The 15,044-nt window shown below is 44.6% G+C and overlaps 1 protein-coding gene across 1 annotated transcript in view; it reads left to right on the top strand.

Moving 5' to 3' along the window:
• LOC148473426 (pituitary tumor-transforming gene 1 protein-interacting protein-like) overlaps positions 1 to 15,044 on the top strand; it is a 135,270-nt gene that overhangs the window by 21,662 nt on the left and 98,564 nt on the right. Inside the window, exons 2-3 of the mRNA XM_088459597.1 lie at positions 9,862 to 9,914; positions 11,943 to 12,051. Coding sequence (XP_088315723.1) covers positions 9,862 to 9,914; positions 11,943 to 12,051 — 162 coding nt within the window. The remainder of the gene's footprint in view (positions 1 to 9,861; positions 9,915 to 11,942; positions 12,052 to 15,044) is intronic.

The following is a 15,044-nucleotide window of genomic DNA, read 5'->3' as shown; positions in this document are numbered from 1 at the left end:
CATACATGACAGAAATAAAAATAAACAGATAATAAGAAAAAAATCACAAAAAAACAAACCGAAATAGCATCCATAAAGGAGCTACAGTTTCTGTCATTGAAACAGAACATGACAGAAAAACTGGATATATGGGGGTGTGGGAGAGAACCACCTGATACCCCTCATTACAAATAATTCCTTCAGTTATAATATTAATGTAAGAATTAGCTATCAAACATAGCAATATTTAGTACCACATATCAAATAAAATAATAAAAAAAAGATGCAGTGTAATGTAACCACTAAAACAACAAAGAACAATAGAGAAAGAACAGTTCCCAAAGTAAAGGAAAGACTATTTGGGCACAGTCTACCAGTTATCCATTTAACTATTTATCGATCTACCAATAACATTCAAAAGTATGGCTACCCCATTTCTCTTAAATGGACCACAAGAGGTATAACAGATCAGATAAGCTCTATTAGTAAACTGGGCGGTGGAATGTAATGGGAAATGCGATTCTTGAATTGCCACTACATCAGCCCTCTGATCTGAGAAATATTTTAATGCAAGGCGTCTCTTATGGGGTGAATTAAGACCTTTAACATTGATACTTAAAAAATTGACCATGGGGAGGAATCGGGTAAGTGTGGTGTGAATAGTCTATAGATAGAGCCGCACAACAATATATAGTACATAAATTGCATACATGAGAGAAATAAAAATAAACAGATAATATTTGCTTCATCTGCTCAATCTGTAAGATAACTTCACGGATATAATATATCTATTCAACTGTAAATAGACTGAGTGAAAAACCCTAAATATAGTACTTCACATATCCGTAAGCTTAATGTACATAAGAATTATATGTATGAGAAACAAAATACAGAGAGCATATTGAATTACAGAGTTCTAAATATCACGTAGGATGATAGAACTATATCGAGTAACTGTAGTGATACTACACCTCTAGGAATCACCTCGGCACTGTGGACCACTCTGGGGGTATAGGTTTGGAAGGTATATTGGTAGAGTTATTAATAGTAACACCCCAATTTTGAAGAATCGCTGGCCCGTCTTCTGGAGAGTGTATGACTGTATATGACCATTTCGTGTTACAATCAGTTTAGTTGGGAATCCCCATCTATACTGAATATTTTCTTTACTTACGGCCAATGTGATTGGGAGAAAAAGGCGTCTTTTTACAAGAGTCGCTGGAGAGATGTCGGGGAAGAGCTGGCGATTGTCCAGACATTCAACTGTAGAAGAGGAAGGAAGAGCAGCCTTAAGTATACGTTCCTTAATATGGAAGAAGTGGACAGTAAAGAGGGTGTCTTTAGGTGATTGGGCTGGAGCTTGTTTGGATTTCGGTAGTCTATGAATCCTGTGAATCAGGAGATCCAAGGGCGAGGCATTAGGGAGAAGTTTCTGGAAAAGTTCTGTGGCATAATCATATAGCTCAGCATTTGTAATCCGGGATGCCTCTTATCTTAATGTTGTTGCGTCGGGAACGGTCTTCCAGATCGGTTACCTTGTCTCTCATTGAAGCCGAATCTTCCTGCAAGGAATCGTGCGCTGAGATTAAGCCGTTATGTGAAGCTACCAGTTCTTCCATTTTAGATTCCAAATGGTCGATACGATCTCCAATTTCACTTATATCAGCTCTTAGTGATTGAATGGTAGATTTTAATTCCGAAGTTATTTCCACCTTAAATGATGTTTGCAGTTCATTTTTTCATATGTTTAATAAAACAATATATTTCTAATTTTCACAGCCTATGTTTTTAATATAGTGATTAACGCAGGCACCTTATTTATATACTTGTTCCTGTTAGAGGGTGATTTGCAGGTATCCCTCTGGTGTCAGCAGCAAGTCTCTATATTAGACTACACCTGAGTAATTAGCGCACCAGTTTTTCTTTCTCAAACGGACAAGCACGTCTGCGTTTCTCCGACCAGCCCGCTTCACCATCCCCAAACGCTGACAGCATGTCACTCCCTTTGCAATGGATTCCTATGTGCGTATTTGATCGCAGTGCGATTGCCGCCGCGCACAGTGCGGTGCATACGCAATAGCTAAAAATCCCTCGGTCTGCGTACATTTGTTGCGATTGCTGCTGAATCAGGGTCACCCTTTTATATAACGTAATCTCATATATTAAATGTTTTGGGGAAATTGATCCATTTTTTTGTCCTATATCCACACCAAATTTCCATTAACATTTTGTGTTCATTAATAGGCATCGTTTAGGTCTTTAATTACATGTCAAGCTACTAAGCCCTTTCAAAATGAAATGGAAAAAAAAGTAGAACAGAAATATCATTATAAATGGGCCAGAATTGTTCTCTAAGATAAAGAGATATCCAGTGGACTTGTCGACATCAAGGGCACCAAGGGGATGGGGGAGCGAGCACTACTTACACGGGCCGGTTGGACGTGCCAGGGTGAGCGACCACCCCCCTTGCTCTGTCCACTACCTTTGGCCGTGGCTGTATAGCAGCGAAGCCACAATGGCACATCTGGCAGTGAGAGAGCTACAGCAGTCTCCTCTCACTGCCCGATGTGCTACTTAGCTGTTATACAGGTGCCAGGGGCGGTTCTAGACTGTTCTTTAAGGGGGGCGGGGCGATTTAATGATTAATTATGACTTCTCCTCTTTCCTCTATTGGCACCTCCCCTCTCTTGTCCCAATGCCTCCCATCCTCCCATATATAGATAATAATTTTTTTTTATTTATGTGGCAACATTGATTATAACAATGTACTGTATATATGTATAGTGTTCACTCTAGCTCCGGCGGCAGGCAGGGCGCCGGAGCTAGAGAGGACACTTCCGCGCGCGCACCCAAAAAGGGGGCATGTCTATAAGACGCGTCACCTTTTCATCACTCTTGGGGCCGTGCCCGGCACTTATGGACACGCCGGCAGCCCCCAAGCGCTGCTGACAGGTAGAATAGATGCCGGGCGCATGCGCCCAGCGTCTATTCACTGACGGTGACCAGGTCACCGCACATTTCCCCACTCGCGGGACACTGTGACCCGCGGGTGAAGATGGCACCCGCAGGCTGTCTTAACGGTGAGGGCAGGGCGCTTTTTGCCCTCCAGAAGGAGCCTAGCGGGAACGCTTTATGTATGTATTCACTATGTGACTGTGAATGCACAGTTTTAGTACCAGCAGCAATCTCCCTGCAACCCTCCTTAATGTCCTAGCCATCCTCCCCTTTGTGCAGGGGCAGAAGCAGCCATCTCCCTGCTACCCCTTCCCCAGCCATCTTCCTTCTTCCTTTGCCCCAAAGGCAGCAGGAGCCATCCCCCCTGCCATCTGTGTGGGGGGCAGTATAGCAGCGGTTTAGTACGGAGGCTGTAACATCTCCATGCACAGTGTCAATAGCACACAGACAGTGCCACTGAGCAGGAATGATAGTCTACTCTCCGCAGGGCAGGATTAAGGCTTGTGGAGCCCTGGGGCAACTAAATTGTGGGGGCCCCCACCAAGCCATATGGGTCCTCCCCCGCCACACGTTAAACATGCACACACCCATATAATACATGTGTAGCAGACATATATATTTTATATAATGTACACACAAACACATACACACTAACACATGCATACACATATACACACACTAGCATATATATACACATTAACACATACATACACACTAACACATACACATTCTGCATATACAATAACACATACAAATATACACATACAGTACTGTATATACAATAACACATATATACACATATAGTAAACTTACATTCTTTGCAGCTGCTGCTCACTTCATTAGGCCCCACCCCCTTACGCTGTACTGCCGTGATTTGTGAGTCATATGGGGTTGGGGCTTATGTTGACTCCACCCACATTTCTGCAAAGGTAGAAGGTGGAATTGGTCATCAGGGGGGGGGTTCTAGGTACAGTGTGTAGGGGGAAAGACAGGCTCCCAGCACTCAAACCCATCTTCATGTGTTCCTCCCCAGCCATTGACCTCACCGCACGTCACTGGTACACACTAGATGATATAGTGGACGATTTGTTGTTTTAAGGCGTATCGGAATGACAAATCCTCCACATCATCCAGTGTGTATGCACTATTGCACACTCCCGTGCGTCGTTCATCTCATCTTCAGACCTGCCTGAATCAGATCTCGAGGTCCGGTGGCCGACACCATGCTTCTGGATGCAGCGAGGGAATAATTTATCAGGCGGTCTTACACAAGATCCCGCAGTGTACGGACGGCCCAATATATCGTGCCGCCGCTGGGTACACACATCGTCCAGTGTGTACCTGGCAGTCTCAAGGGGAGGAAACGCCCCCCCCCCCCCCCTCTGGGACTGCCGGGGCTGCCGAGAGTGGGCGCCCCTGGCAGTCCAAAGCTCTCTACGACCCTGAGGACCTGCCAGTTCATCGTGCAATTAGCAGTAAGATATTCCAGCTGGAAGCCCACACTGTGCTAAATCGCCCTAGAAGCTGTTCTTCTGCAGCTGACTAACCGTAACGATTAAGAGTTTTAGCTTGTCACTGAGATTGGTATTATTACATTCCTATTTATGTAAGCTAATTAAGCTGATTACAATTTTTTTATTTTGTTCCTCCAATTTATGCTTTGCTGATTTTTGCTGATTTCATGCCATGAATCCTCCGGCACTTTAAGATCGGGGACTAATTCCATTGAAGAATTACCTGGAATCTCTTCATTGTTTATTCAGGCTCGCCGTACCAGTGAATTTCAAAATAACATACTGACTCCAAATGATGCTTTGTTTTTGTATTATACACATTTTACTGCATTTTATCCTCTGTAAACTTTTCTAATTCACAATAAATCCGGCTACAGACAGAACGATGTGTAGCCAGCGATGCAACGGCCGACCTATCGGGAGGTCCCCACACATGGACCGATCCGCTGCCCGACGTGCCGGCACCAAAACCCCCCATTACCCCTGCACTCTTGTGCAGCATGAAAGATCTGGAGGAGGGATGAGCAATCCCACGAGAGCGCACACTGGGCGATATATAATACCCACACACGGAACGATAGAGCAGCGCTATCGTTCCAATCTATCGGATCGGCCGCTCCGTGTTTGGGTCCCTTAAGGGGTATATTTACTAAAGTGCAAGTTTAATGGTGCATACACACGGTCTGATTTTTCCTTCAGATCTGAACGATAACGATTTAAAAATCGTTCAGTCATTCATATCTGAAGGAAAATCTGACATATCTGATATGCCTGAATGATGAACGATGCGCGTTCCCGTTTGTCAGATAACGATATCTGACATCTGATGGGTTTGCAGTCAGACTTGGACGATTCCATTCATTTTAATGCTGTCAAAAATCGTTCAAAACTTTGGTAAAATCGTTCAAATCGTTCAATCGTTCATCTGACAAATCTGACCGTGTGTATGCTCCATTAGAAGTGGAGTTGTTGCCCATAGTAACTAATCAGATTCTAGCTATTATCTTTTAGAAGGTGCTAGATAAATAAGTATGATCTGATTGGTGATTGGTTGCTATAGGCAACATCTCCACTTCTAAAAACCAGTTAATGAGTAAATAAACCCTCAAGAGTTCTTTGTGTGTTTGGCAGTTTTTCCCGCTTCTCAAAAATTATTATTATGATTATTTCATTCTTCCAATCACTTAGCAGTGAATTCTTTGTTGTAACCATGTGCCACCACCAGCCACTGGGGCATGTTAGAGCCACCAAATTTCTGCTGGAGTGTACCACATACAGTATTGCAATGTTTCTCAAACCTGGTCCTTATGGACAGTGGCGTAACTAGGGTATTTGGAGCCCAGGGCAATTTAAAAAATGTAGCCCCCCCTAAGTATGTGGGTGTGGTCATTGAAAAATGGGTGCTTGTCGACATGAAACACCACCTTTTTTCGTCATTCTGGGAACATTCCTTTCAATTCCATATGCACCTCAGTAGTGCCCCTCTTGCAATGCCATTGTAGTAGTGGACCCTTATGCAGTGCCCCCTGTAGTGGACCCTTATGCAGTGTCCCCAGTAGTGGTCCCCCCTATGCAGTGGCCCCAGCAGTGGTCCCCCTTATATAGTACCCCCAGTAGTGGTCCTCCCTATGCAGTGCCCCTTATACAGTGCCCCAGTAGTGGTCTCCCCCCCCCCATGCAGTGCCCCTTACATATATAGAACAGACACAGAAAAAGCAAACACAACACTTGCCTGAATCCCCACTCCTGTGCCCGCCGCCGTCCACTCTTCCATCCTCCCGCACGGCACTATGGGAGAAACGTGACGATATTAAAATGAACCTCTATATACCCCTGTCTGTACCTTCTAAAATCCTTCCTATAAACCTCTAAGGATGATGCTAATTTGCGTACACAGTCAAACAATAAATAGAGACTCCAGACTCAGAACATGTGGTTCCGTAGCACAAAGTATTATTCAAGTAAAAGTACAGTCAGATACACGCTATGATCTGTGTACAATTTAGCGGCAAGGAATTATACAGACCCCAAGTACAGTATACATACGCATGCGCTCTGGACCAGATCCCGGCATTCAGAAAGAAAACCTCCGTCTATCAGCATTCAGCAAGAAGACTAAAGACCCAGTGTTTGAGCACACATGTTTATACCCCCCAGAATAGACAATAGACAATAGAGAAATTTCTTGCTTATGCCATTGGTTCCCATGGGGGAACCATCTGTTACAGAGCGTTTAACAGGCTGCTTCAAATATACTCTTCCTGCCTCTAACAGCTGGGGGTCTTTCCCTTCCCACCCCCTGTAACATCCTAACAGGTGTTCATGAAATATACATTTTGTTGCTTGTAGCCTCTGCGATCCATAACTCGAGAATGCATGATGCGACCTCCCCACCGATAACACCGGAATACTGTAAAAAGAGTACGCATCAGTTCGAAACCAAACACGGCTGTCTTAACATGTATAAAACCTTAGTTATCAAATATCTTTATTTCTCAGCATTTAAACTAACTGAACCAACTTAAATCATATACTTTAAAGCAGTGGTTCTCAAACTCTGTCCTCAGGACCCCACACAGTTCACGTTTTCCAGGTCACCCAGCAGGTGCACAGGTGTATTCATTATTCACTGACACATTTTAAAAGATACACAGGAAATAATTAATTCACCTGTGATTCTGTGAGGAGACCTGGAAAACATGCACTGTTTGGGGTCCCGAGGACCGAGTTTGAGAACCTGTGCTTTAAAGCTTATTAAACCTTATGTGTGAATATGTAATGTGTGAGTATTTGGGGTTTGATATAAAGACGTATTAATGTGTGTATGAGGAAGGGTGCACTTAACTCTCACTAAGTGAACATCTTAACAGTGTGACATGCTGAGCCAGATAGTTCCACATGCCCACTCTGCCAGCAGTCCCCCCCACCTGTCCCAGGCTTCAAAAGAAATACTCTTTATTCTCCCAGTCTCTTGTGTGAAATGCAAATAGCCCAGCTACAAGAGACAGACCTAAGATGACACTCTAGTCTTTGAAATCATGTCATTGCAGGAAGCTTGCTAATGTAGGTGTGTATTCGAGCCAGACCACCTGTAGTGAGGGCAGACACTGTCCAGGAAGCTTATCTACACAAGCTAGTTGTCACGTAGTCATTTGCTTTATTCAGCTAATGCAATCAATTTTGGCATACTGTAAAGTCATTTCTGAAATACAGTCAGGTCCATAAATATTGGGACATTGACAGAATTTTCATATTTTGGCCTCTATTCACCACCACAATGGCTTTGAAATGAAACAAACAAGATGTGCTTTAACTGCAGACTTTCAGATTTAATTTGTGGGTAATTGAATCCAAATCAGGTGAACGGTGTAGGAATTACAACGGTTTCTATATGTGCCTCCCACTTTTTAAGGGGCCAAAAGTAATGGGACTATCAACTCAAAAGCTATTTCATGGACAGGTGTGGGCTATTCCCTCATTATTTCATTATTAATTAAGCAGGTAAAAGGTCTGGAGTTGATTCTAGGTATAACATTTGCATTTGGAATCAGTTGCTGTCGACTTTCAATATGAGATCCAAAGAGCTGTCACTATCAGTGAAGCAAGCCATCATTAGGCTGAAAAATCAAAACAAACCCATCAGAGAAATAGCAAAAACATTAGGTGTGGCCAAATCAACTGTTTGGAACCGAAAGAACGCACCGGAGAGCTCAGCAACACCAAAAGACCCGGAAGACGACGGAAAACAATTGTGGTGGATGACAGAAGAATTATTTCCCTGGTGAAGAAAAACTCCTTCACAACAGTTGGCCAAATCAAGAACACTCTCCAGGAGGTAGGTGTATATGTGTCAAAGTCAACAATCAAGAGAAGACTTCACAAGAGTGAATATAGAGGGTTCACCACAAGATGTAAACCATTGGTGAGCCACAAAAACAGGAAGACCAAATTAGAGTTTGCCAAACAACATCTAAAAAAGCCATTACAGTTCTGGAACAACATCCTATGGACAGATGAGACAAAGATCAACTTGTACCTGAGTGATGGGAAGAGAAGAGTATGGAGAAGGAAAGGAACTACTCATGATCCAAAACATACCACCTCATCAGCGAAGCATGGTTGTGGTAGTGTCATTGCGTGGGCATGTATGGCTGCCAATGGAACTGGTTCCCTTGTATTTATTGATGATGTGACTGCTGACAAAAGCAGCAGAATGAATTCTGAAGTGTTTCGGGCAATATTATATGCTCATATTCAGTCAAATGCTTCAGAACTCATTGGACAGCGCTTCACAGTGCAGATGGACAATGACCCGAAGCATACTGCAAAAGCAACCAAAGAGTTTTTTAAAGCTAAAAAGTGGATTGTTATGCAATGGCCAAGTCAATCCCCTGATCTGAATCCGATTGAGCATGCATTTCACTTGATGAAGACAAAACTGAAGGGAAAATGCCCCAAGAACAAGCAGGAACTGAAGACATTTGCAGTAGAGGCCTGGCAGAGCATCACCAGGGATGAAACCCAGCGTCTGGTGATGTCTATGCGTTCTAGACTTCAGGCTGTATTTGCCTGCAAAGGGTTTGCAACAAAGTATTAAAAAGTGAAAGTTAGATTTAGGATTGTTTAGTTTGTCCCATTACTTTTGGCCCCTTAAAAACTGGGAGGCACATATAGAAACCGTTGTAATTCCTGCACCGTTCATCTGCTTTGGATGTAATTACCCTCACATTAAATCTGAAAGTCTGCAGTTAAAGCACATCTTGTTTGTTTCATTTCAAAGCCATTGTGGTGGTGAATAGAGGGCAAAATATGAAAATTCTGTCAATGTCCCAATATTTATGGACCTGACTGTATATCCTTTATAATACGTAAAGTCATGAAATAGGCTTCTGGTGAATCGCTGTAACTTGCTAATAGTATTATCGCCACATGTACTAAAGTGTGAGTTTATCTAAAATGGCGCTTAGGCGGCCATCTCGCAAAATGGCGTCTTGCCGCCAGTCGCAAGATGGTGTCGCTGCGATTCAATTTTAAACTGATCTTGTCTCAGCCAATAATCTAGTTTCGACAAACGTCATGACATCTGCCGTCACTGGGTACTCACATTATCTTGTGTGTGCCCGGCTTAACAGTGCATGTTTTCCAGATTATCTAGCTGGAGCATAGGTTTGTTAATTGACTAAGATCTACAGGTGGTAGTTATTTCTGGGGATACCTTGAAAACACGCACTGTTAGGGTTCTGTGAGTACAGAGTTTGAGAAACACGGCAGTATTGTATCTCATAGATAAAAATCTTTAGGTGTAGCAAAACTTGTTTGTTTCTTCATCAGTAGCCGCAAGAACATTGCAGATGTTTGCTCATATTATACACTTTAGCACAGATGTGTTCATTTTCTGTTCTCTCTTTTGCAGCTTGCAGCTTTTACTCTGGGAGGACTTGTGAAGAATGCCTGAAAAATGTCACTGTAAGTTCCTCTCAGTATCCTGTATTAACTTGCATGTGGTGCAGTGTGTTTCATCGAAACCTATACACCTCCTATTTTATTCAGTTGACAGAGAATGCTGTATTAATAACTGGGTGTGTATATGTGTGTGCAGAGCCTGCCGCCACGCCGGACCCTGGGGGCGGCACCGTCACATGGCCACAGCAGCAGTACATGGTTTGCAGGTTCCCTGGATATTAATGTAACGGCTAGTGCTGGACCCTGTGGGCGGCACCGTCACATGGCCACAGCAGCTGTATATGGCTTGCAGGGTCCCTGGATATTAATGTAACGGCTAGTTCTGGACCCTGGGGGCGGCACAGTCACATTCCCACAGCAGCTGTACATGGCTTGCAGGTTCCCTGGATATTAATGTAACGGCTAGTGCTGGACCCTGTGGGCGGCACCGTCACATGGCCACAGCAGCTGTACATGGCTTGCAGGGTCCCTGGATATTAATGTAATGGCTAGTGCTGGACCCTGGGGGCAGCACAGTCACATGGTCACAGCAGCTGTACATGGCTTGCAGGGTCCCTGGATATTAATGTAATGGCTAGTGCTGGACCCTGGGGGCGGCACAGTCACATGGCCACAGCAGCTGTACATGGCTTGCAGGGTGCCTGGATAGTAATGTAATGGCTAGTGCTGGACCCTGGGGGCGGCACAGTCACATGGCCACAGCAGCTGTACATGACTTGCAGGGTCCCTGGATATTAATGTAACGGCTAGTGCTGGACCCTGGGGCGGCAACGTCACATGGCCACAGCAGCTGTACATGGCTTGCAGGGTGCCTGGATAGTAATGTAACGGCTAGTGCTGGATGTTCTGATTGTGTGTAGACTATTTGGGGGGAATTCATTTCAGTGCGATGGACATGCCCGCTGGTATCGCAAGCTGTCCCTCGTACCTCATAGAGGTGTGAAGGAAAAACTTGCGGTTTTCGACCCTACCGCATAAGGCCAATATATGCGACGGCGGGCTTCGCTGCGGCACATCGCGTTCAATTGAGATCCCCCCTTTGTATTTATTTTTGATCATCTGGACACACTGGGGCCATTTACAGTTAGGGGTAAATCCAACTAGGAGGTGCAGCTTTGAAGCTTGGTAAAACCATATTACGCTGCAGGGGGTTATATTTAGATATGCAGATTTAGTATTGGGATGTAGTATGTTCCTGCTCAACTGTAAGTTGCAGCTTCACGATAGATGCCATACAGCAGCAGCCAGTATTTCACACTCCCCCCCCCACCACCCCCATACCACGGCAGGGTGAGTCCAAGTGCAGATTAGTTCATAACTCTGAATGAGTCTCACTATATTTTTAACTCATTGCTTTGTAAACTCTGTGGTTTAGACAATAAGAACATATGGGTTACTGCATCTGATACTGGCACGTTGTACTCCTCTTACATAAGAGTGATACTATCATAGGACAGTTAGAAATCGCCAAACACCTTCTGGGTACAGTAATTGGTCGTTGGTGCTAACTTTGTGAACTCTTGATATAATTAATATGCTGAGCAGGTTTATATGGAATACAAAGTTTATTTGTTGAATTCCATTGTCGTTTGATGTGCATGTCGCAATGTTCGGCTGCACACATCACCGAGACTGACGTTAGCCCAACGCCAATAATGTTCCTGTTCCTCACTGTGGGATAGCGGCTGATGTAACTTTGTGGACATTGGGGATCATTTAATTCACCAACAATAGTCTTAGAAAATATAATATACAATGTAACAGACTGACAGGGTTATGTACAGAGATCAGAGCAAGCTTACGGCCACTATTGCCTTCAAAATTACATTGTGAACTAACGACTGCAAATGGCTCATTATCCTATCACACAACCACGCATTGCATGAAAACTGACATAGGTTTATGAGTTTTTTTTTTATTATTCTCTTTTCAAAATATTTAAACATGACCCATGCTGCATAATTCATTGCTACCTGTGATACAAGCTCCATTCGCACTCACTAACGGCTTTGTGTTGATTCCCATTTGCAGTGTCTCTGGTGTATAACAAACAGCACATGCCTGGATTATCCTGTGAGAACAATATTCCCTCCCTCCTCTCTCTGTGCCATGTCACAAGCTAGATGGGGGGCATGTTGGAGTAAGTATAATCTTCTGCAAGTTTACGTGGCCTTGTGTCATATTGTGACAGTACACGTTTCATGGTATTTAGGAGCTAAGGACCTCATTCAGAGTCTCTTGGTAGATGCGATCGCTCGCCCCCAGGGTATGCAAATTTGTCAAAGTGACGCCACGGGAAGCGATCGCTCGCCAAGGTATAAGCATGCCCTCCATGTCTTAGCGAGCGACCAACATACGCCCAATCACACAGGCAGAGCCGCCCACCAGCAAGCGTCATCTCCAGGAAGTGTTTTAAAACATTGGTACATCGAGGACAATCGGAAGCGATCACAGCGCTTGTGGTTGCCTTACCCTACCGCAAGCACTGCGAGGACTTCAGTGTAAAAAAGAGGCATGTGACGTGTACTATGACGCTGCCTGTTCATTTTACATGCCTCTAAAACGGCGTTGAAACCCTCAGGCACGCCTGCGTTTGCACCTCCACTCCCCCGTTATTAGTGTCCTGCCCCTGTTACCACCCACAAACGGCCTCTCCTGTCACTCATTACACTGGGCTGTCTTTGCTGGGCGAGCAAGCGGCCTGCGATCACACAGAGTAGTTCGCGCACGCGTAGAAAGAAGCGTGCGCATGCACGTACGCAAACCATCGGGCCGCTTGCGAGCGCACAGTTCTAGCGATAGACTCTGAATGAGGTCCTAAGTGTGTCGGAACGGTTGTTCTTCTGATGGTCAAAAAGTGATGACTCCGGCATCAATGTAAAAAGTGCACTGGTCAGCTGACAGTGCTGATTCCTGGAAACTGATTGGAAGTGCTGGAATGCCAGTGAGATTATATAGCAGCATTTGTACAGCAGTCGTTAGCATTGGGGTTAGTATTGCTGTGTGATTCTGTGCTTCCTCATTTTTCAGTTAAATTATTGAAGTTAAGTTTAAATTACTGAAAATTCTTTTAAAAGGACCACTAACTTCAGTTTAAAGCACTGTTTGATGTTGCCTTGACTTTCCACTACAGCTCTCTTTAAAAGCAAAGCTTATTAGAGTATTACCTCCTCACAGCATGACCGACAACTGAAGTCACACCCCAGGTCCGGCACCAAACAGTTAATGCATTAGCTCCCAAAATGCACCGGTCCTCCTCCACATATACCCCGCTCCCAGCCATAGGCAGACAGTTTTTCGTTTGGTGCCGGCAGGACCGTCCGCACCCTTAGACAGGGGGACTGCATAGGCAGCCCCAAGCTTTATTTTTATGAGGTTTTTTTATTTTATTTACCTGAGCAAGCGGCAAGGTGTCCTAATGAGCGCCTGTGCGGCTTCTTCAGCAACACCGGTGATTGGTCCAGTGATTACGGTGGTCGCAGACGGGGGTCGGCTAGCCACTCCACTGGGGACCCAGGACTGCGGCAAGATACACTGAGAAGTACAGGTTAGGCGATTCCCCGCATGTTGTGCAGTCCTTATCTCCGGCGGTAGAGACCTGCCGGAGGACGCTGCAGTGGGGTGACTGGTTCGTCCGCCCCCACTAGACCACCGGGGCAGTTAAAAGCTGATGTCTGGGACCATGTAGAGGTCAGCGGCACCCGGCGGTTGATGCAGTAGAAGGGAGGTAGGCTCTCCCCTGGCAGCCCCTCCCTCAGCCCAGAACGCATTCCCTCACAAGAGGTTTCCCGTCTCTAAGCTGCTCCTCCCCTGACCCTCCTCCCTATATGAGACGCTCGGCAGCCATTAAACAGGGCTTTTTCGAAGCTACAGGTCTCGAGAGATTCGGGTCCAGTCTCCCTGTATACCTCTCCCTGGGCAGTGGCAAACGCAGGATTTCTAGAGGGGGGTTTCCAAATGCTTGATTTTAGAGTGAGTGTGGCCAGTCCATGAAGAGGGCAGAATTAGTACTTAAACAGCTTTAATATGTGTCATACAAAGTGTAGTGTGTGTCATAATTCTGGCATATACAGGACCAGCTATCACAGTAATCCATTAGATGCGGCAGTAGGGCCATCCCGCCTGAGCTGAATGTTTTTATTTTAGATGTGTGCACCTGACTATTGAAGCAAGTTCAGGAGCCTGGAGGAGCAGCAGAAGGACCTAGCACTGCACTGGACATATATGTACATATTGGGCTCTATAGCAGTGCATCCCTAAGTGAATGCTTTCCAGATCTCCTAGTTGGTGCACAGGTTATCACTGGCTGATACATGTTAAAAGATCCACAGGTGGTGCTAATTATTTCATTTGTGATACTGAGAATAAAATGCAGCACTAGTAAAATCCTATTATATTACTATTTCTATTATATTCATGGTGTGGGCTGGGGAGGGGGGTGTCCAGGCAGATGGAAACCCCCCCCTGCGTTTGCCTATGCTGGGGCCAGGCTATACAAATCCTACCAGCCCTGTGTGGCTTGAGTAGTTGATTTAGTGCCCATTATAAGTATATTTACAGTGAATCCGGAAAGTACTCTCAACGCTTCATTTTTTCACATTTTGTTATGTTACAGCCTTATTCCAAAATGGAATAAATTCATTTTTGTCCTCAAAATTCTACACACAATACCCCATAATGACAACGTGTAAAAAGTTTTTTTGGGATTTTTGCAAATTTAATTAAAAAAAATACAGCACGAAATCACAGGTACATAAGTATTCACGGCCTTTGCCATGAAGATCAAAACTGAGCTCAGGTGCATCCTGTTTCCAGTGATCATCCTTGATATGTTCCTACAGCTTAATTGGAGTCCACCTGTGGTAAATTCAGTTGATTGGACATGATTTTGAAAGGCATACACCGGTCTATATAAGGTCCCATACTTGACAGTTCATGTCAGAGCACAAACCAAGCATGAAGTCCAAGGAATTGTCTGTAGACCTCCGAGACAGGATTGTCTCTTAATCTCAAATCTGGGAAAGGGTACAGAAAAATATCTGCTGCTTTGAAAGTCCCAATGAGCACAGTGGCCTCCATCATCCATAAATGGAAGACGTTTGGACACAACGGCCGTTTAAACTGAGCGATCGG

The sequence above is a fragment of the Taudactylus pleione genome, unplaced genomic scaffold (genome assembly GCF_031769625.1).
Source record: "Taudactylus pleione unplaced genomic scaffold, aTauple2 ptg000916l, whole genome shotgun sequence".
Lineage (NCBI taxonomy): Eukaryota > Metazoa > Chordata > Amphibia > Anura > Myobatrachidae > Taudactylus > Taudactylus pleione.
This window is presented reverse-complemented; position numbering and strand designations above follow the sequence as displayed.